Source organism: Mustela lutreola, chromosome 2, assembly GCF_030435805.1.
Source record: "Mustela lutreola isolate mMusLut2 chromosome 2, mMusLut2.pri, whole genome shotgun sequence".
NCBI lineage: Eukaryota > Metazoa > Chordata > Mammalia > Carnivora > Mustelidae > Mustela > Mustela lutreola.
In genome coordinates, this window is record NC_081291.1 from 142334568 (window position 1) to 142355214 (window position 20647).

The 20647-nt window shown below is 39.9% G+C and overlaps 1 protein-coding gene across 1 annotated transcript in view; it reads left to right on the plus strand.

Moving 5' to 3' along the window:
* The window catches only part of VEPH1 (ventricular zone expressed PH domain containing 1), a 247870-nt gene that overhangs the window by 219771 nt on the left and 7452 nt on the right, over positions 1-20647 (plus strand). Inside the window, 1 exon segment of the mRNA XM_059163672.1 lies at positions 3611-3728. Within this exon segment, the coding sequence (XP_059019655.1) occupies positions 3611-3728 (118 nt within the window).

Consider the following 20647-nt stretch of genomic DNA (forward strand, 5'->3'; position numbering starts at 1 on the left):
CCGTGGTCTATCTTCTCGTCGCTTTGGATTCACTTCTCCACCAGTCCTACCTTTCAGAAAGTGGTTGATTTTCTGTTTCTAGAATTGTTGCTGTTCTTCTCTTCGGTCTCCTGTTGGATTTGTAGGTGTTCACAATGGATTGATAAGATATCTAGCTGACGGGCGGCTGGGTGGCTCAGTGGGTTAAGCCTCTGCCTTCGGCTCAGGTCATGATCTCAGGGTCCTGGGATCGAGCCTCACATCAGGCTCTCTGCTCAGCAGGGAGCCTGCTTCCCCCACCCCCCGCCTGCCTCTCTGCCTACTTGTGATCTCTCTCTGTCAAATAAATAAATAAATAATTAAAAAAAAAATTTAAAAAAATTTTAAAAAAAAAGATATCTAGCTGATCTCCTGCTACCTGATGCAGTCTTAGCCTGTTACTTCTCTGCCATCTTGACTCCTCTTCCTCCTCAGTATTGATTCTTATTGCTGCATAACAAATTACCAAAACCTAGAAACTTAAAACAATATCTGTTATCTCACAGTTTCCTTGGGTCAAGAATCTGCTTGTGACTTAACCGGGTCTTCTGTTCAAGGTCTCCCTAGGCTGCAAAAACCAGATATTGGTTTGGCTATGGTCTCATTTGGAGATTTGAGTGGGAAGGGTCTGCTTCCAAAAGTTCTTAGGTTGTTGGCAGTTACTATTGATTTGGGGTGGTAAGACTATAAAGACTTGGGGCTTGTACTGACTATTGGCTGAAGGCAGCCTTTATGTCCTAGAGGAAACCCACACTTACCTGCCAGGTGTAACTCTCCACAGGTGTTTCACAACATGGCAGCTTGCTTCCTCAAGGCTAGCAGAAGAGTCTTCCAATTGCATCTGCTAACAAGATAGGGTGTGTGTGTGTGTGTGTGTGTGTGTGTGTGTGGTACATATGCATATATGAGCAGTGTATGTGGTGCATGTGTGTGTACACATAATAATGTAAACATGGGATTGATATCTTACCATCTTTGCCATTTTCTCAGAAGCAAGTCATAGGTCTCTTCCACACGAGGGAAAGGGATTAGATGAGGGGATGAATACCAGGAGAGGGGAATTATAGGGGGCGATGGAGGGGGAGTCACACTAGGGTCTGTCCACCATAATCGCAATAAACTAGAATACTCAGAAAGGGACTATACTTAGATATGAATGCTTTTTTATTGTTCTTCTGGAATCTAGTTGTTTTAAAAGAAGCTTATAATTCTTTTAACAAAACAATTTTAGTTCCCTTGTATTAAAAAAAGAAAAGCCATATAAGCGATCTTGGGCAAGTCCTGGGAAGCTATAGGACCCAGAAGGGTAAAGAAGATAAGTAAGAGAGAGAAATAATGACATCAAGCACAATCAGAAAACCAAAACTCCAAAAACTTAGGTATTACTGGTTGACGGGTTTTGTTTGCTTATTTGGTGATTGATTCTGCTGTAATTTTCCAACAATATTTGGAACTACATGTATTTCATCTGTTTGTATCCAAAGTTGGCTGTTACAGCTGATTTCAACAGTTCATAGAATTACCATCCACCTTCTTCAGTCAATTCCCTTCGCACAACACCTAATCCTCTGAAGTAAGCCTGCTTTTGACTTCAAGTGCTTGAATACTGGGATGTAGCTCACCATCTGTCCTAAACTTTTCAAGTAACTTTTTGCCAAGACAAATGTGGATTATAAGCAACAACCTGGGACATTTCTGGTCTCAGAACAGGAAAAATAAAGGAACCCTTACGTATTTTAAGTACTTTGTTTGTTAGTGGTGTTTGTGGTGAATGAGAAATTGATCCCTAGTTGTGTGAGAAATAGAGAAGTGATCTGCATGCCTATGGCCAAGCATAGACTTCAGAGACTTAGCAGTTTTGAAACTGATATTTATGAACATCTGCTTTTCCCCCATAAATTTTAATATAGATTTCATCCTTTGAAACCTGCAAAACTCCCAGGTGCTTCTTCAGTCTTTATCTTGGGAACATGATTAAAAAAAAAAGGTATTAAACTTTAGAATTTAAAATGCTGTATTCAGCATGTTGAGCCTTCAAGATGTCCAATCCCAGAACACAAGCCATAATGGTCTTAATAAAGAGTGCTGAAAAGTATTTATTTCTAGTCCCAGTTTATGCTTTTCATTATTCTACAAATATTTATTTAATGCTTGCTTATGTGATAGGCATTTTTAGTGCTGAGATCATAATAGCCATTATAACAGAGAAAATCCGTGCCTTCATTGTGTTTATGTTCCAGTGAATATAAATGTGCTCTTAAATAATCCCCTTTAAATGTTCATAATACTTTCACGTAGGTCATTGGAAAACTTTACATTGGGCTTGCAAGCTGTTGCTGTGAATCCATTCCTGATGCTGGACTAGATTCTGGGACTACAACTTTGAACAAAGTGGATATTCATTCTCCCAAGGAGCTTAGAGTTTGGCATATTTATCACCTCTGTCAAGAAATGCAGACCTGGGAAACAGGAACTTTGGAGCAGAAACTAGGAAGCCACTTGTCCATTCTCTATTTTAGATCCATCAGAAGCAGCTCACACAGTGCTCCACCCCTGGAGCTTTTGGGCTTACGCTGTTACTCTGGGTAGAAGATCACAGCATGTGGACCAGAGGAAAGGGAATAAAATCTCAGCTCAACAGAGGACAAACACGTCCGTCAACTGAGCACGTGTAAGGCTAGCTGGCAAAGACATTAAATCCCTCTTAGGAAAGCAAGTTTTTAAGAGTGCGGTTCTGACCACCCTGTAGCAGAGGCTACAAGTCATTTACATAATAGGAAAGCCTCAAGAGGACAGTAGAGCTATTTAATTTGGTTAGGCTAATTGTATTCCATCCATTTACAGTGTAACGGAACCTCTCTCCTCTGCCTCTTAAGCAGGAATACATTGGCACAATGCCACGGGGCACATAAGACAAGGACAGTCTTCTTGGTGCATCAATTCAATTCAGCTATTGGGAGGGGGAAAATTAATTAATTTACTGATAAGTAATTTAAGACATTATTTTCCATTAAAATTAATACAGCCATATCATGGAATATAATGCAAGATTTGCATATAATCTTAAGATAAAAGGTAGAACTGAAACAGTGCCAGAGCCAAGGACTGAGGGATTAAGCCTTCTCCCACACATTTCCCATCAGCCCCCTGCAAAGCCAGCCTAACAAAAATAATTTTTTGATACGGATACTCGATTCTCAACTTTACACAAACTGTACATGAAAGACCAACTCCCCCGTAGCATTCCTTTCAACCACAGTGCCACATGGCTACCCCTCCCTTTTACCCCTCTAATGTCTGGGGCAGGCATTAGATGCAAGAAAATGCTGGGCCACTTCAGGCCTCACCCCCAACCCTGGGGCCCCCCACGCTCACTGCCCTCCGCATTGAGAGAACTCCCTTGGAGGGGCTTGAGATGGCTGTGGTCGTGCAGGATGGGCCAGTAGAGGTTTTCTCACTACTCCCTCCTTGTCCTTAGCACCAAGTCTGAGTACTGGCCACCCTACTCCCATGTCCCTTCTTTCAGTCCCAGAATGCTACGTAGCAGGAAGATCAGCTTATGGGTTCTTTGTGCTTTGTGTTCCTGGAACAGGATCTGGACCAGGTACAGCTCCATCTGGAAGAAGTGAGATTCTTTGATGTATTTGGCTTCAGCGAAGCGGCAGGAGCGTGGCAATGCTTCATGTGCAACAATCCCGAGAAAGCGACCGGTGAGAGACCTCTCCTGTCCACTTGCTGCTCAGAATCGCTCGTGCCCCTGGGATTCACAGGGACCTCTGAGCCCTGCATTTCTCGTTGGCCTTCGTCTCACATCCTATGTTGTAATAATACACAGGGATGCCTGATCGCCTCTGTCTTGTGCTGAGAAAGGTATCTCATCAAAGTGGGAGTGAGAGAAAGGGAAGATGTGGAAAGGGGGAGAAACATAAGCCAGAAACAAGCAAGAGAAGCGACTTCCTTATCAAGAAAGCTGTACAGACTGTTTTGCCCTGAAAGCATTCATTTCAGCCCAGGTGACCCTGAGGGTTAGAGAAAAACAACCAACCTCTCAAAAGCCCTGAAGGAAGGAGATCAGACTGAGGGAGTGAATGCAGGCACCGACCCTGTCATCTTGAGGTCATCCCTCACACTCCAGTTTCGTGATGGAGCTACATAAAAAGTGAAACTTTTGAAAAGTGAGGATGTGAGGAATACCTTCATAGCTGTTATTCGCCCTCTCACTTCCTTCTTGTTGCCCAAGGAATTTGATCTACTGACCTTGCCTAAAAGTACAATTATTAGTGAATATGAACCCAGCCCTTGCTAAATGTGTTAGGTATAGTTCATTAACATTTACAATGATCTTATCAGGTTGGTACTAACATTATCTCCATTTCACTGATGGGGAAACTGAGGCACAGAGCAATTTGATTAACTGAGGTCACACAGGTAATAAATGAACAATAGTAGGATTTGAACCCAAGCTGACTCCAGGGGCCATGGTTAACATTCTACCGCTCTGCCTCCTCATTACGCGTGTCCCAATCAGACCAGTGGAATTAGGTTGGTAATATGTCTGTCTTCAGAAAGTTATGCTGTCCTTGGAAATGGACTATTTCATCACTCACTTGCCTTCTGAGAGGACCCAGACTTCTCAACATGGACACTGCTCACAAACTGCAGTTTCAACTTAGAGAACAGTGTTCAAACCCCGTTGAAAATCCACTTTTTAGGTGATCCATTTGCTAGAGAGCCACAGGTGACACCCCACACACACACCACAGCCCTTATATCTGTAACCTCCATTTTAGGATTTGGGGGCCTCTTAAAGATTATCCATTGTGGCAAGTCTGTTCTCTTGCTAACTGCTGAGAAGGTAAGGCTGAATGGAAATAAATGTCTTTATTTGGCCAGATGGGGATAAGAGGGGCTCTCGGAGAGGGACCAATTAAAAGGTCTTTCCCCACAGAAAAGGCTGTGGCTGGAGGAAGCTGGCACTGAAGGATGGCGGCCCCTGTGAGGCACAGATTGTTGGCCCATTACAGAGTCTGTGTTGAGCTGATGCCAGAGTGAACACCCCAATTTTAATAAGTTATTTGGGCAAATAAGAAATTGGGGAATTGAAAGTCTCCATTATAAAACTTTATAATTAAACCTGACTTCACCTATGAAAAAGACAGGGCGTGAAAGAAACTTTATTTGAGAACATGGCAAAGTAAGGCACTTATCTTAGGTGGCTCTGAGAGACCCTTAAGAATTCTCATTCCAAGTCAGCTGAGTCCTTAGTTCAATAAACATTTCAGCATTTCTGGCCAATGGAGGCCTCCGAGAAGGGTCTGGAAGTTAGAAACACAAAGTGTTCCTTTAATATATGTTTTCTCAAATTCGCTGCCATACTCTTGAAAAGGACATTTTGCAATTTACTCTTTCTTACTTGTGTTTCTCACTGTTAAATATAGACTGAGAACACACAGAAATAAAGACTCAAATAAGGCCAAATATTTTATAACAGAACATATTGAATCAAAAATGTTTGGCCCCAAAAACTTCCGTGTGCTTACATTTCTTTGCTCATTTCCTTTTGCTACATAAAAGGGGATGCAAGCCTGCAAGAAATCTTATTTTAAACTATAATTTTCACCAAGAACTCCCGATTCCCTGAAAAATTTATGTAGGTTGTTGATCTCATCTTGTTTTGATACAAGGGTATAGGTTATACATTTCATATAAATGCAAGGTCTGACATCATACCGCTAACACATTATTCATGGAGATGATGGCTGCCTTCATGTTCTTCAATTGTGAGTTTAAATATGGTCAAGGAATAACTAGGAATAAATATTTTATTGTTTGGTTACTCACAACAAGCATAGTACCTGTGTCCCGCTGTTCATTTATATAAGTATGTGTATTGCCTTGGTCAAATGTCTTCTACAGGCTGCGGCTTTGGACAAAATATGAGTAAGGTGCAAAATCTCCACTCTGAAAGGATTCAGAATCCAGTTAGGGTCAGACAGCATATATGGAAAAGTCTAGCAGACACCCTCGTATGTTTATGGCACACAATGAATACTTGCTGAGTGAGTGAATGAATGAATAATATTTGGGAATGGCAACATCAGATACACCTCAAGTGTTAAAATAGGATGTTTCAAAACTGTGGTTATGTGTTAATCAAATCAAATATATCACTATACGATACCCAGTGCATTGTGAATCTGGTAAATGGAGGCTGGTGCTTCTTTCCTCCTTGAGAGAAGTCAGTAGATATAAAACAAGTGACCCACTTCCCTAACCTAGCACCTGACATACTGGGCCTGAGTCCTGTTACCATTCTGGGTTTTAATCAGTGCCCCTGAAGGATCCACATGCCCCTCACAAGGTTTAGCCTCAGAGAGGATGGGGTTTAAAGAAGCAGAGTTGGAGTCTAAGGCATAAGAAATTTTTTAAATGGATTTGGGTTTTTTTTTAAGTACTGACAAATGATACAACAATTGCTGTCAAGTATTCATTGTTCCAGTATAGAAAGAAAGATGCTATTCAGTATCTCCATAAGTGAGGAAATTTCAATTAGACTTCAGGAAAGACATCCTAAAATATAAATCCTTCTTAACAGTGTGTACCCTAAACTATGGGACTCATTCAGAAATTGACAGAAAACCCTCTGGCTTATGTGGTCGCCTAAGTATATTCCCTTCTTCAGATCAAAATCTTATCACCCGCTAACATGCTTATCAACATACAGAAATTCACAGGCATTTAATATCTACTAAGTCAGTAAAATGCACTTTGAATCTAGTTAGGTACAGATGAATTCTGAGGAAAATGAAGGCTAAAATAGGCTAAAGATCCTAAAATTATTATAATTACTGTCGTTTATCATGTTAACTATGAGTTAAACATTTTTCTCATTATTATTGACTCCATTTTACAGATGAGGAGACTGAAACACAAAGAAGTTAAGTAATTTCCCCGAGGTCACAAAGCTACCAAGAGGTAGAACCAAGATTTAGTGCAGATTAATTCCTCAACCTGAAATTTCCACCTCTTGGGCAAATCCAACTTAAGGACATGGACTATTTGAAATTCCAAGACTGATTATTTCACAATGTTATAATATCTTCCTCCCTGCTGACTTATTCCACTTAAAGAACAGAGGCTTTGGTGTGATCATGTGTGGGAAATGATTACGTGAGGGAAATGGTTACAGTGAAAGCTATTTCCAATCCCTCTGATTGCTGATTCAATTTCCGATAATCATTTTATAAAAGTACAGAGTCCACAATTAGCAAATCACTGGAATAACTCAAGAATCCTTTGAGATTTGCTTGGTGGTGTTTATTGCCCATCCCTGTACTCCTCCTGAATGAGAGAATCGAGATTGAGCAAGTGAATAGAACAGAACAGAACTTCCTTCTGGAAAACCAAGCAAATCCCCTTTATCAGTTGGCCTCATGTCTTGGAACTGCAAGTGCATGTTAGCAGTAACAGTGAGTCAGCTCGGCCATCCTGGAACACATCTGGCTCTCTGTTCAGTCACATTTGTCAAAAGGAGGAGGAAGAACTAGGTCGTGACTTTCACTCTTATTTCTTGAGACACAGGGGATGCCTTTGCTCTTACACCCAACAAAAAATAACTTAGACATCTCGGTTTTGGCACGGGTGTCCTCCTCTGTAAATCAGATTGCTTCCCCGTGTGATTACTCACTTAGTCACTAGATACTTGGATGTTGAATGTATTTGTCCGTAGGAGGGCTCCTTAGCATATGAAAGAAAATGAAAGCATGTCTTTTTTCAGACGACCTTCTTTCAGGATTGCTCTTTAGAACTTGATTTCAAATCTTTGTGCTATAAAACCATGCTGTTTTATCACACGGCCAAACAGAGATGGTTTCCAAATGATAGCAAGTGAAGAAAGGCCTCTTGTGAGGAGATTTTCTTCACACCTGCTGGGTAACTGGTAATAGCCTTTGTGGCTTTTGCTCGCCGGATGCCTTCAGCGTGGACTGGCTAACTCTCCACTCAGATGCGCATGCGAGAACAGGCTTATGACCTCCGAGGTCAGAGGCCGCAAATAGCTTTGTGAGTCCATTAATATGAAACTTTCCCATTGAATTTCATGGTCAACATTCACAGTACTTTGGAGGTGACAAGAAGAAAGCCCCACTTTGGATTTGTGTGGTGGTAGGTTTGTCATGTGAGGCCTTCCCTCCTTCTGTATATGTTAAAACACTGTCTTATGTGCTCAGTGTTGTTTGAGCACCAAAAGCAATGTGCTGCTTGTGTTCATATTTATCTACTGCTAGTGACTACTGAATACGCATTCCTTATGTCAAACCGAACCCCAGCTTGTTATTTAAAGATACTTTCTATTAATGACAAAATACACACATATTGACTCAGATAAATCATTATCCCGAAATCATTTTCCTTTTCCTCCTCTTCCCATTTTCCTGTTTTATGCCTTTCTGGCATGGGCATGCCTCGCTCTTTTAAACCTTCCCCCACACACTCACCTCTCTCTCTCACAACACACACATGCTTGCACGTGGGCGCACACACAGTATACGCAGACACACCACCACCCCAGATAATAGATCTCTCTCCTCTGTTCTTTCCGTTCTTCTGGGCTTGTTCTTATCAACCTCCCCCACTGAACAATGAAGCAGGGGCGATTCTTCATCCTTGTATGCCCTACTCAGTACCCAGTGTACAGTAGTGCCCAACAAGTATTTGGCGTATGGATGGACTATTGAGTAACTCGTGGATAGTGTAAGTGATACGATGACTATGGAAGATAGAGGATTTGTTGTGAAATGTAAATTTCAAATCTAATGCTTTCTCAAAATTAAATAAACCCTGAACTGAAATCATAAAGGAGCAACTTTTGCGAAATAAATGTTTTAAAGAAGAAAATGTTGCTGTACATGGGATTTTAACATACCCAGATCTAATGTTTTACTGAAAGCTTTCAATACACACATACACACAGAGTCCATAGAAAACTTGCTAGTAACATGAGAGCCTCAGTGGGAAATAAGCTGAGATCAGTAACCTAGCCCCCTTCAGGGCTTGATTTCTATTCTTCGTCTCCCATCACTACCTAATCCTTCTGCCTTTTCATGTCAGGTCAACAATCTTATCTTGAAATAGGATAAAACTGTCTGATAGGCCTTATACTGGCAGTCAAGCATAGTCCCCCTGTGGTTCTCCACAATAAATCATCGCACATGGAAATGTGTCCTTTTCCACTTGGAGAATCAGTTGATTCCAGCCAATCTATGCAGGAGGAAAAACATGCTTTCAAAAGGCAGACTAGAGTGAGTAACTCAGTCTCTTATCGCTACACAGGCTTAAGATAAAGTTGATTTAAAAAAATTTTATGTCCCTCCAAAATAAAGTACTTAATATATTTCAAAGGAACTCTAGTCATCACCTTTCAGAGTAACCCTAACTTATTTATTTACCTATATAAACACATTAGGAAAGAAATTTGTTTTTCAGCCACACACTCACCTATATAAATGACATACAGGTGCTTTTAGCAGCCACAGAAAGTCATCAAATATCTCAAGAAGGTGGTGATATTTTGTGAAGGATCTCTTCCTTCCCACCTTCTTGTACACATTACCCTATCTTACATATTCTGTTTCTTCTTCCCAAATTAATCCTTCCATTGGCTTTTTTTTTTAACTTATTTTATTTAAACTCAATTAGTTAACATATAGTGTAACATTAGTTTCGGATGTAGAGTTCAGTTATTCACCCACTGCATGTAACACACAGTACTCATTAAATCACGTGCCCTCCTTAAGCTCATCACCTTTTTATCCCATCCCCCCACCCACCTGCCCTCCAGCAACCCTGGAATTAAGAGTCTCTTATACTTGCCTCCCTCTCCAATTTTGTCTTATTTTATTTTTCCCCTCCCTTCACCTATGATCCTCTGTTTTGTTTCTTAAATTCCACATATGAGTAAAACTATATGATAATTGTCTTTCTCTGATTGACTTATTTTGCTTAGCATAATACAATCCAGTTCCATCCATGTTGTTGTAAATGATAAGATGTCATTCTTTTTGATGGCTGAGTAATATTTCATTATATGTATATAGTATATGTATATCTTTCACCATATGTGTGTGTGTATATATATATGTAACATATAGCTAAATATAAAGAAGTTTTTACATATAAAACTTTATCTATATATATCTATATATATTATATATATATTTATATATAAAACTTTTCTTTATCTATTCATCTGTCAGTGATCATCTAACTCTTTCCATAGTTTTGCTATTGTGGATATTGCTGCTATAAACATTGGGGTGCAGGTGTCCCTTTGAATCTCAAGATTTGTATTCTTTGGGTAAATACCAGTAGTGCAATAGCTGGGTTGCACATAGCTCTATTTTCGACTTCTTGAAGAATCTCTATACTGTTTTCCAGAGTGGCTGTACAGCTTGCATTCCCGAGAACAGTGTAATAGAGTTCCTCTTTCTCCACATCCTCATCAACATTTGTTGTTTCCTTGCTTAATTTTAGCCATTCTAACTGGTGTTATATCTCATTGTGGTTTTGATTTGTATTTCCCTGATACCGAGGGATGGTGAGTATTTTTTTTCATGTGTCTGTTGGCCATTTGTATGTCTTCTTTGGAGAAATGTCTGTTCATGTCTTCTGCCCATTTCTTGACTGGACTATTTGTTTTGTATGTGTTGAGTCTGTTAAGTTCTTTATAAATCTTGGGTACTAGCTCTTTACTGCTAAGACATTTGTAAAAATCTTCTCCCATTCTGTAGGCTATGTTTTGTTTTTGTCAACTATTTCCTTTGATGTGCAAATCTTTTTATCTTGATGAAATCCTAAGTTCATTTTTTCTTTTGTTTCCCTTGCCTTGGGAGACAAGTCCAGCAAGAAGTTGCTGTGGCAGAGGTTGAAAAGGTTGCCAACTGTGCTTTCCTCTAGAATTTTGAAGCATTCCTGTCTCAGTTATGCCTTTCATCCATTTTGAGCCAGTCTCATTTTTCTGCATGTGGCTGTCCAGTTTTCCTAACACCATTTGCTGAAGAGACTGTCCTTTTTCCATTGGATATTCTTTCCTACTTTGTTGAAGATTTGTTGGCCATAGATTTGGGGGTCCATTTTTGGGCTCTCTATTCTTTTTTTTTTTTTTTTTTTTTTGAAGATTTTATTTATTTATTTATTTGACACAGAGAGTTCACAGGTAGTCAGAGAGGCAGGCAGTGAGAGAGGGGGAAGCAGGCTCCCTGTAGAGTAGAAAGCCCAACACGGGGCTCAATGAGGGGTTCAATGTGGGGCTCAATCCCAGGACCCTGAGATCAAGACCTGAGTTGAAGGCAGAGGCTTAACCCACTGAGCCACCCAGGCGCGCCTGTGCTCTCTCTTCTGTTCCATTGATCTATGTGTCTGTTTTTGTGCCAGTACCAAGCTGTCTTGATGTTTACAGCTTTGAAATAGAGCTTGAAGTCCAGCACTGTGATGCCCCCAGATTTGGTTTTCTTTTTCAATATTCCTCTAGCTATTTGGACTCTTTCCTAGTTCCATAAAAATTTTAGGATTATTTGTTCCAGCTCTGTGAAAAATACCAGTATTTCGACAGGGATTGCATTGAATATGTAGATTGCTCTGAGTAGCATAGACATTTTAACAATGTTTATTCTTCTAATCCATGAGCATGGAATGTTTTCCTATTTCTTTGTGTCTTCCTCAGTTTCTTTCACAAGTGTTCTGTAGTTTTTAGAGTACAGATCCTTAACCTCTTTGGTTAGGCTTATTCCTAGGTATCTTTTGGTTTTCAATACATTAGTATATTGGATTCCTTAATTTCTCTTTCTTCTGTTTCATTGTTAGTGTATATAAATGCAACTGATTTCTATGCCTAGATTTTATATCCTGCCATATTGCTGAATTCCTGTATGAGATCTAGCAATTTTAGGGCAGAGTCTTTTGGCTTTTCCACATAAAGCATCATGTCATCTGCAAAGAGTGAGAGTTTGACTTCCTCTTTACCAATTTGAATGCCTTTTATTTCTTTTTGTTGTCTGATTGGTGAGGCTAGGACCTCTAGTACTATGTTGAATAACAGTGGTAAGATTGGGCCTCCCTGTCATTTTCCTGACCTTATGGGAGAAAGTTCTCAGTTTTTCACCCTTGAGAATGATATTTGCTATGGGCTTTTCTTAGATGTGTTTTTTATGACATTGAGGTATGTTCACTCTATCCCTATACTGTGGAGAGTTTTAATCCAAGAAAGGATCCTGTATTTTGTCAAGTGCTTTTTCTGCATCAATTGAGAGAATCATATGGTTCTTGTTCTTTCTTTTATGTATGTAGTGTATCACATTAATTGATTTCCAGATGTTGAACCATCCTTGCATTCTAGGAATAAATCCCACCTGGTCATGGTGAATAATCCTTTTAATGTATTGTTGGATCCTATATGCTAGTGTTTTGGTGAGAATTTTTGCATCCATCTTCATCAGTAATATTGGTCTGTAATTCTCCTTTTTGATAAGACCTTTGTCTGGCTGATCCTGCCAGTCAGCCTCCCATGTTGCAGCCAGAATGGTCTCTTCAAAATGCAGCTCCAATAGTGCCACTCCCCTGCATGAAACCTTACAACAGCTTTCCACAGCTCTTAGCTTAAAGACCAGATTCTACAATATACCCCTCACAGCCTCACATGCAATGGTCTTTCCCATCCTCTGCAGCCTCATCTTTTCCCATATGTCATCTATTATTGTCTCTCCACTCAGGCTAGAAGGATCTTCTTTCAGTTTCCCATATACACCATGCTTCTTCCTGTCACTTCCTCCCCTCCTTATCTGGTTAATAGAGATCTTAGCCTCCCCATTACAATTCAGATTCACTGCCACAGAGAAACCTTCTATGACCTCCCTAATACTCAGGTCCTCAAAGCCCTTCAGACTTCTACTCATGACAGTTGTTACACCTGCTGTCTTGTGTTTTTATATGTGGTTATTTGATTAATGTCTATTTCCTCTGGTAAATAGTAAAGTCTATGAAGGGAGCTCTCCTTATCCATCCATCTTCAGCCCCTAGCACACAATGCTCAATAAATATTAACCAAATAAGTGAACATCCAAAGTTGGTATCATCTCAGAAAATTTTTAGTAAAATTTTTCTCAGGTAAATGGTGACAAAAAACAAATTAATGAATTCACAGTGATTCATTTTAAGAGACAAAAGTATTAATATGATAACATTTAGTGCCAAATATATTCTTTGAATAAATAGTATCTTCTTAAATAAGTTCTTCTCAAAAGTAATATGAGATATCATTTTATTTATATATAATATAATATAAATATATAATTACATATATATAAATATATGCAAATATATAAATATCAAACACAGACAAAGCATGATGGCATACATGTATACATGTTTCAGATAAAGCTTCCAACTTCTATTTATTGCCAAAAGATTTGAACCACAACAGATGGAACTTGTGCTTAATCAATTCTATAAAAGCATTGCAGACAACACCTTAGAATGTTCTAATATGCCAAGAATGTACAGGGAGCTGGAACAATGGCTAGGATATGCTCAATTTACACAACCCACACAAGCGGACAAGAAAGTATGTCATATCTCTTTTTCCCTGTGCAAGGAAAGCAGCTCTACAGTACACGGCAGTGTGGTAAAGCAGTCAACATTTACAACTGTCTAAATCCTATGGCCAGTTTTGCCAGCAAGACAATTAATTCATATTAATGGAATGGCAGTGTGCACTGAACACAAGAAACGTGTGTGGAATCCTTCTCATTAAAAGTTCCATCCTAAAGTTGAGCAATTATCTTTATTCACTTCCATTATCCCTAATATTTTCCCATTGGTCCCTACCAGTCATAATGGGCAAGTCTGGGCCAGTCTTCATTGATAGCTTACCAGGAAGGCATTAAAGTAGATCATGCTTGCTGCACAAAACTAGTGAACAGGGGATGCCTGGTGGCTCAGTGGGTTAAAGCCTCTGCCTTTGGCTCAGGTCATATTCCCAGGGTCCTGGGATTAGGCCCCACATTGGGCTCTCTGCTCAGCAGTGAGCCTGCTTCCTCCTCTCTCTCTCTCTGCCTGTCTCTCTGCCTACTTGTGATCTCTGCCTTTCAAATAAATAAATAAAATCTTAAAAACAAAACAAAACTAGTGGATGGATTACCTTCATAGGAAGTGGCTTTAGAATTTTTGTTTCACTGATGATATAAAAAATAAGCCAAGTTCCATGAATGCTGATTCTGAGCATTTTTTCTGTAACTCAATTGATTTAATCCAAAGACATGCATGTTATCTTATACTGCTATCCTGTTTTTTAATTATATGGAAATGTCATAACAATTTTTGTCTCATTATTGGTTTTGCAGTTTAACTAGTTTGTGTATTATATGTCCTATTACTGTCATCAACCATGAAGTTGCTTTAATTTCCTAGAAGTTCTTGAGCTACATGAGAATCACCTGGGGATCTTGTTAGAAATATAAGGCCCCTCACCCCCCCACCCCACAAAACTATGATTCAGTAGATTTGGGCAGCACCTGGGAATGTGCATTTAACAAACCAGCAAGTAACTCCAGTGTAGGTGGTCCTCAGAACACAGTCTGGAAAACATTGTTCTACAAGCTTCTAAAATAGTAGGTCTGAGGTTTCTTTAGATAAATAGTTCAGTGATTGAGAGAGAAACCTAAAAAACATACTATGTTTTTTGTTTTGTTTTGTTTTGTTAAGATTTTATTTATTTATTTATTTATTTATTTATTTATTTGAGATGGAGCACGAGTAGGGTGAGGGGTGGAGGGAGAGAGAAGACGACTCCCTGCTGAGCAGGGAGCCCAATATGGAGTTCAATGTGGGGCTCGATCCCAGGACTCCAGGATCACGACCTGAGCCAAAGGCAGACACTCAACTGACTGAGCCCTCCAGGTGCCCTGTGTTTGTTTGTTTTAGCATACTATGTTTTGATGGATATAAAATTATTGATGAAGGAAGCCATTCATTTACATGTGAAAGTATCCTCCTCAAAGGGCTGCTGTCAAATTGAATTTGTCTGCCATATTCTGGGCCACACAGCAACTTGTAGAATGTTTCAAAATCCATGTTGGATTATGCCTCCTCATTCATTCACTACTGATAAAGAAATATGACCCCCTAAAATACTGCCTAGATATTCATTGGAAACATACCATTTGTTATGATCCATAGTGATTTCTAAAACCACAGACACTCAGTTTACTAAATGTGGCTTCTATGACCTCCTCATCTAATACTTCTATCCCTCTTTAGGCATTTCCTCTGTAATTAGGGTTGGCTTTATTAGAACTGGCATGCATACAAAAAAAATCAGTAAAGCCATGGATGGGAATTCCAGTAAATCTGAGACTCTCAGTGCATACAAAGAAATTCCCCACAAACTGTATCAGAGTTATAATTCCGAGAAGCAATAATTTCAAGGGAAATTGAAAAAAAAAAAAAAGGAAAAAAACCCACCTTTTTCTCAGTTCTTATTTAAAAGCGAAGTCTTTGAGATCTATATATTTTTTTCTTCCAGAATATGCCTTCTTTTGAAGGTATTTACCTTTAATAGTCAGGAAAGACTATCTAAGAATTCTCTCCTTATTCCTAACACCTTCATGTAGATTTCACTACATTCTTGATTTGAGGGAGGGAGGCAGGTTTTATCCTAGAGCCACTGGGTTGTGCTATTTATAAAAACCAAGTGTTCATTGTCACAGTAAAAGCATGATGATGATCATTTTATGTTGTTGGTGATGATGATATCATGATCATGATGATAGTAGCTACTACTTATTGATCCTTTACAATACACCAGGCATTTGGTTAAGCAAGGCCATTGTTAATCTTAATGACACTTTTGTGTGTTTTTATTTCTGGTGGATGAAATCCACTTGGGGGTGTATGGCTTGAACATCAAAATACAAGCTGAATTTCAGCCTCTACTCACCACCTTGGCTGCCTGTTTTTGTGCAGTGGACAACCTACACACCAGTTCATGGTGGCCCTGTTGTTAAGCATGACACCTCTAGAGAGTTGGATAAAACTGACAAAATCCTGTCCAAGGATCTTTAGGACCGGTACCTCCTTGACTTCCACACCAACTCTGGCCCTCCAAGTCCCACCAGGTTCCCATCACATAGAATGAGTTAGTTTCTAGAAGGCATTTCATGAGGCTTTTCTAAGCCTAGCCTTTTGCCTGTTTTTTGTTTCTGTTTTTGTTTTTTCAGTATACTTCTTCTCCCTTCACCCTCCTCACTGTTATTTGTTCTTCAAAATTCAGCTCAGACTCATTCACTCCAAGAAGCTTTCCTGCTTCCTCTGCCCAGTTAAGAAGAGGTGCCTCTCCAGGGTGTGCTAAGTCTCCCTTACCTCTGGCTTTCAGTTTCAGTTGACCACTAGCGACAAAGACAGACGATCAGAGGGAGGGAGAAGACCGAGGTTGGGTTATTTATTTCCAGCTTGCCCTCTGCTTGGTCGCTGCAGGTTGACTGTGTCCTGTGCCCAAGACCACAGTTCCTGTCAGTCAGTTCTCTATACAGGTTTCCCTCTGAGTCCTAACTGTTCTCTCCCATCTCTTCTTCACACAGAGGCATGTTATGCCTTCCCACGCTTCCTGACCCCAGAGTACTATGGTGCTTTTCCTACACCTTGCTCACATCTGTGTAAATAGTCCCTTCATTAACTCCCCTCAATTACCCAGCTTGAGGTGTCCTCTGTTTCCTGCTGAGACTCTCTGTGATACATAAATGATCCCATCTGGGCCCAGGGGGGCTTCATGCCTGCGCTGGCTCGACCTTCATAGGCTCTAGGCTCCTGCTTAGTCCTTAAGAAAAGCAAAGTCCATTCTAATGAGTCTTCAAAAAGACCTGCAATTAAATTCCAATATGACCTCACCATGACAGTTTGTTACCCAGTCTCTTTCCTGGATCTTACACCTAGAAAATCTTGCATTGCCTTCACACTCTCCGGCCCCCTCCACCCATGGCTTTGTCCCAGAGCAACTGCTTTATGAAGTTTCTTCTGAGTTCATGGATCCTTCCATATTCTTTAGGTTCTTTTCTTTTCATGTTCTCTCTCTTACACATCCCTCTTGTACTTCAGCCCTTCTCTGCCCTTTTCCTAAATACCCTTTTTCCTTCCCTAGTACAGGCCCAGCTACCATGTCACCTCCTCCCAGCCAGAAGTAGAATTTCCTTTCTTTGAGTGTCATGGTGCTTGGCTTTTCCTTCTTCAGTGGCACTTGCCAAATTCCATATTGAGCTGTATAATTTGTAAAATGCTTTACCTCCCCTACAAGATGATAAATCTAAGAACTCTGAACCTGGCATTTTAACTCCCCCAGATCTAGATCTAAACATAGTGCCTTACAGCTTATCTGTGGTCAAAAGTGCAGTGGGATGGCTGGGTGGTTGACGGATGAACAGAGGACTATTCTTTATTGCTTTGCTCTTCTTGCCATGGGGTTCCTCAGGCTTAATGTCTCTGTCTGGTATTACTTCGCTATGACTCACCACCTTCATGCTGAGTAAGACCAATCCCTTCAAAATTCATTTTTTAGCAGCATAAATATCTTCAACTCTTGCTGCACAAAAGAAATACAATTAATGTATACACATTTGTGTTGACACTCAGAAAGACTTTTAAGTTGATAAATACAGTAACAGTTTGGGCTCCAATTGCTCAAGGTAATTCAGTTTAGTATTCCATAGCTTTTCAGCCAACTGACAAAGAGAAGAACAGATCCAGGTTGGTAGAGAATACTTAGTCAAATTGTTGCACTTTAAATAAATTAATGAATTAATTGGCAAGAGAGAAAATATTTATTTATCCTGCATATGTTATGTGCGAACAAGAAAGTTTCAGACACATGATCATTCTCACAGTCTCGTCCCATGTGTTATTTTTGAAATAGAATATGATCATCCCTAGAAAGAATTGGTTCCCTGTTTTGATCATGAAGACAGTGTTTCATGAGAATTATTGCTTACAAGGACATGATATGGGCAATAGACCTATTAAAATGACACATGGCATCTTTTGCCTATGTTAGATATAATTGAAAAAAAAAATTAAGACATGGGATAGTAAGTGAAAAATTTTAACCCTTTTTGTTTTTTGCCTTTTGAAACTATTTTTTTAATTAATCCTAAAGCTACAAATAGCTTGGTTTTTATAAAATTATCTGAAGCTGACTCTGATGCCTAAATTGGGCCCTCACAGGAAGCTTCTTTAAAGTTCTGCTAACATTCCCTTCCTACAAGCTTTTCCATGGACTTTTCCCCCGGGGTAATTTTGGCGGGGCCCTACAGTGAAAAGCCTCTGTTTAGAAGCATTTCTCAACAGTCCTTCATCCTTTTGTGCTCCAGTAAGCCTATCATTTTGTCTTGAGTCTGTCATGGTCATTATGGTCACATAGTCATTATGTATGTCTGCGGGTATGGTATCCTATCCACTCTGTGTTTTCAAGCAATTCCTTCAACTATTTTCCCAAGTGTTCCTTGCAAACTTCTGTCACATACTCTTGGGGCACAACACTTGTAAAGCCTTTTTTTTTTTTTTTTTTAAGAGAAAGAGATCAAGTGAGCCTGTGGGCAAGTGGGGGAGGGGCAGAGGGAAAGGGAGAGAGAGAGAGACTCTTAAGCAGGCTCCACACACAGTGCATGCAGTCCCAATGTGGGGCTGGATCTCACGACCCTGAGATCTTGACCTGAGCTGAAATTAAGTCGGATGCTTAATCAACTGAGCCACTCAGGCACCCAAGTGCAACGTTTGGATCTGCCTTGAGGAGAAATATTTGAAGCTAATACCCTATGTCAGATCCAGAAGGCTCCATGAGCATAAATATTACTTAAATCAACCATGATTTCTTTTTTTTTAATTTCTTTTTTTTTAAAGATTTTATTTATTTATTTTACAGAGAGAGATTACAAGTAGACAGAGAAGCAGGCAGAGAGAGAGGAAGGGAAGCAGGCTCCCTGCTGAGCAGAGAGCCCGATGCGGGACTCAATCCCAGGACCCTGAGATCATGACCTGAGCCGAAGGCAGCGGCTCAACCCACTGAGCCACTCAGGTGCCCCCCTAATTTCTTTTTTTTTTAATTTGACAGACAGAGATCACAAGTAGGCAGAGAGGCAGGCAGAGAGAGGGGAAGGGAAGCAGGCTCCCTGCTGAGCAGAAAGCCCAATGCAGGGCTTGATCCCAGGACCCCGGGATCACAACCCAAGCCGAAGGCAGAGGCTTTAACCCACTGAGCCAGCCAGGTGCTTTATCCAAGGTAACTGCAGAGTGTAGAGACCGCACAAAGGAAGCAAGCATCATGTTTATGGGACAATTAAATTTGCAAAGAGCATATGATCTTTAATACTTTAAATCAGATAATTCCTAAGTAAAGCAAAGCAGAAATAATTTTCTTTTTTTTTTTAAGATTTTATTTATTTATTTGAGAGAGAGAGAGAACACAAGTGGGGTGAAAGGCAGAGGGAAAAGCAGACTCCCCACTGAGAAGGGAACCTGATGCAGGACCTGATCCCAGAATCCTGGGATCATGACCTGAGAGCTAAAGGTAGACATCTAACTGACTGAGCCACCCAGGAATCCCTGAAATCATTTTCTTGATATTGATAGTCAATAATTCTTGAGTTCTTGGTTTCCCTATACTCTGCTATGCACAATACAGGTCGTCATGAAGCTTCTTATAAGATGGGAGACACTTCTCAATGCTAAAGTCTCATATTGAAGATCCTTTCAAATGTCCAGGCTCTTTCCTGACCACCTATGTGAGTGTGCACTAATCCCCAGGTCACCCCCTACTTTATTTTCATCATAGTCCTATCACTATCTAAAATATATTTGATAGTATTTTCAGTTTTTAGCTTTAATTTGAGATTGACAAAAGAATATCCGATTGAATGGGGGTGGGGAATGTCAAACTTGCCTTAGTAAAACTTTGTGAAAACTATACATTTCATACATTTCATCATTCTTATCCTGAAAATCCTGTCAAGGTGAATAAATCCTCCTTGTCTAAAGTAGTTATGAGACCTATGTTAGAAAAGAGAAATGGTAGGTTAGGGAGAATAGGTTGTGTTTGTATGGTCAAATAGGCATATTTGATGAAATATAAATTTCCAAATGATGAAACACATTTTATTACTTTCAAAGTGCTATGAAAATTGAACATAATATATGTAAGTATATATTGTTATAATCTCTAGAAATCAGATGCTTACTTATAAATTTGGAGAGTGAATCTTTTATTTTATTTTATTTCATTTTTTCAGTGTTCCAAGATTCATTGTTTATACACCACACCCAGTGCTTCATGCATTATGTGCCCTCCTCAATAACCACCACCAGGCTCACCCAACCCCCCCACCCCACCCCACCCCAAACCCTCAGTTTGTTTCTCAGAATCCAGTCTCTCATGCTTTGTCACCCCCTCTGATTTCCCCCAATTCACTTTTTCTTTCTTTCTCTTAATGTCCTCCGTGTTATTCTTTATGTTCCACAAGTAAGTGAAACCATATGGTAATTGACTCTCTCTGCCTGACTTATTTCACTCAGCATAATCTCCTCCAGTCCCGTCCAT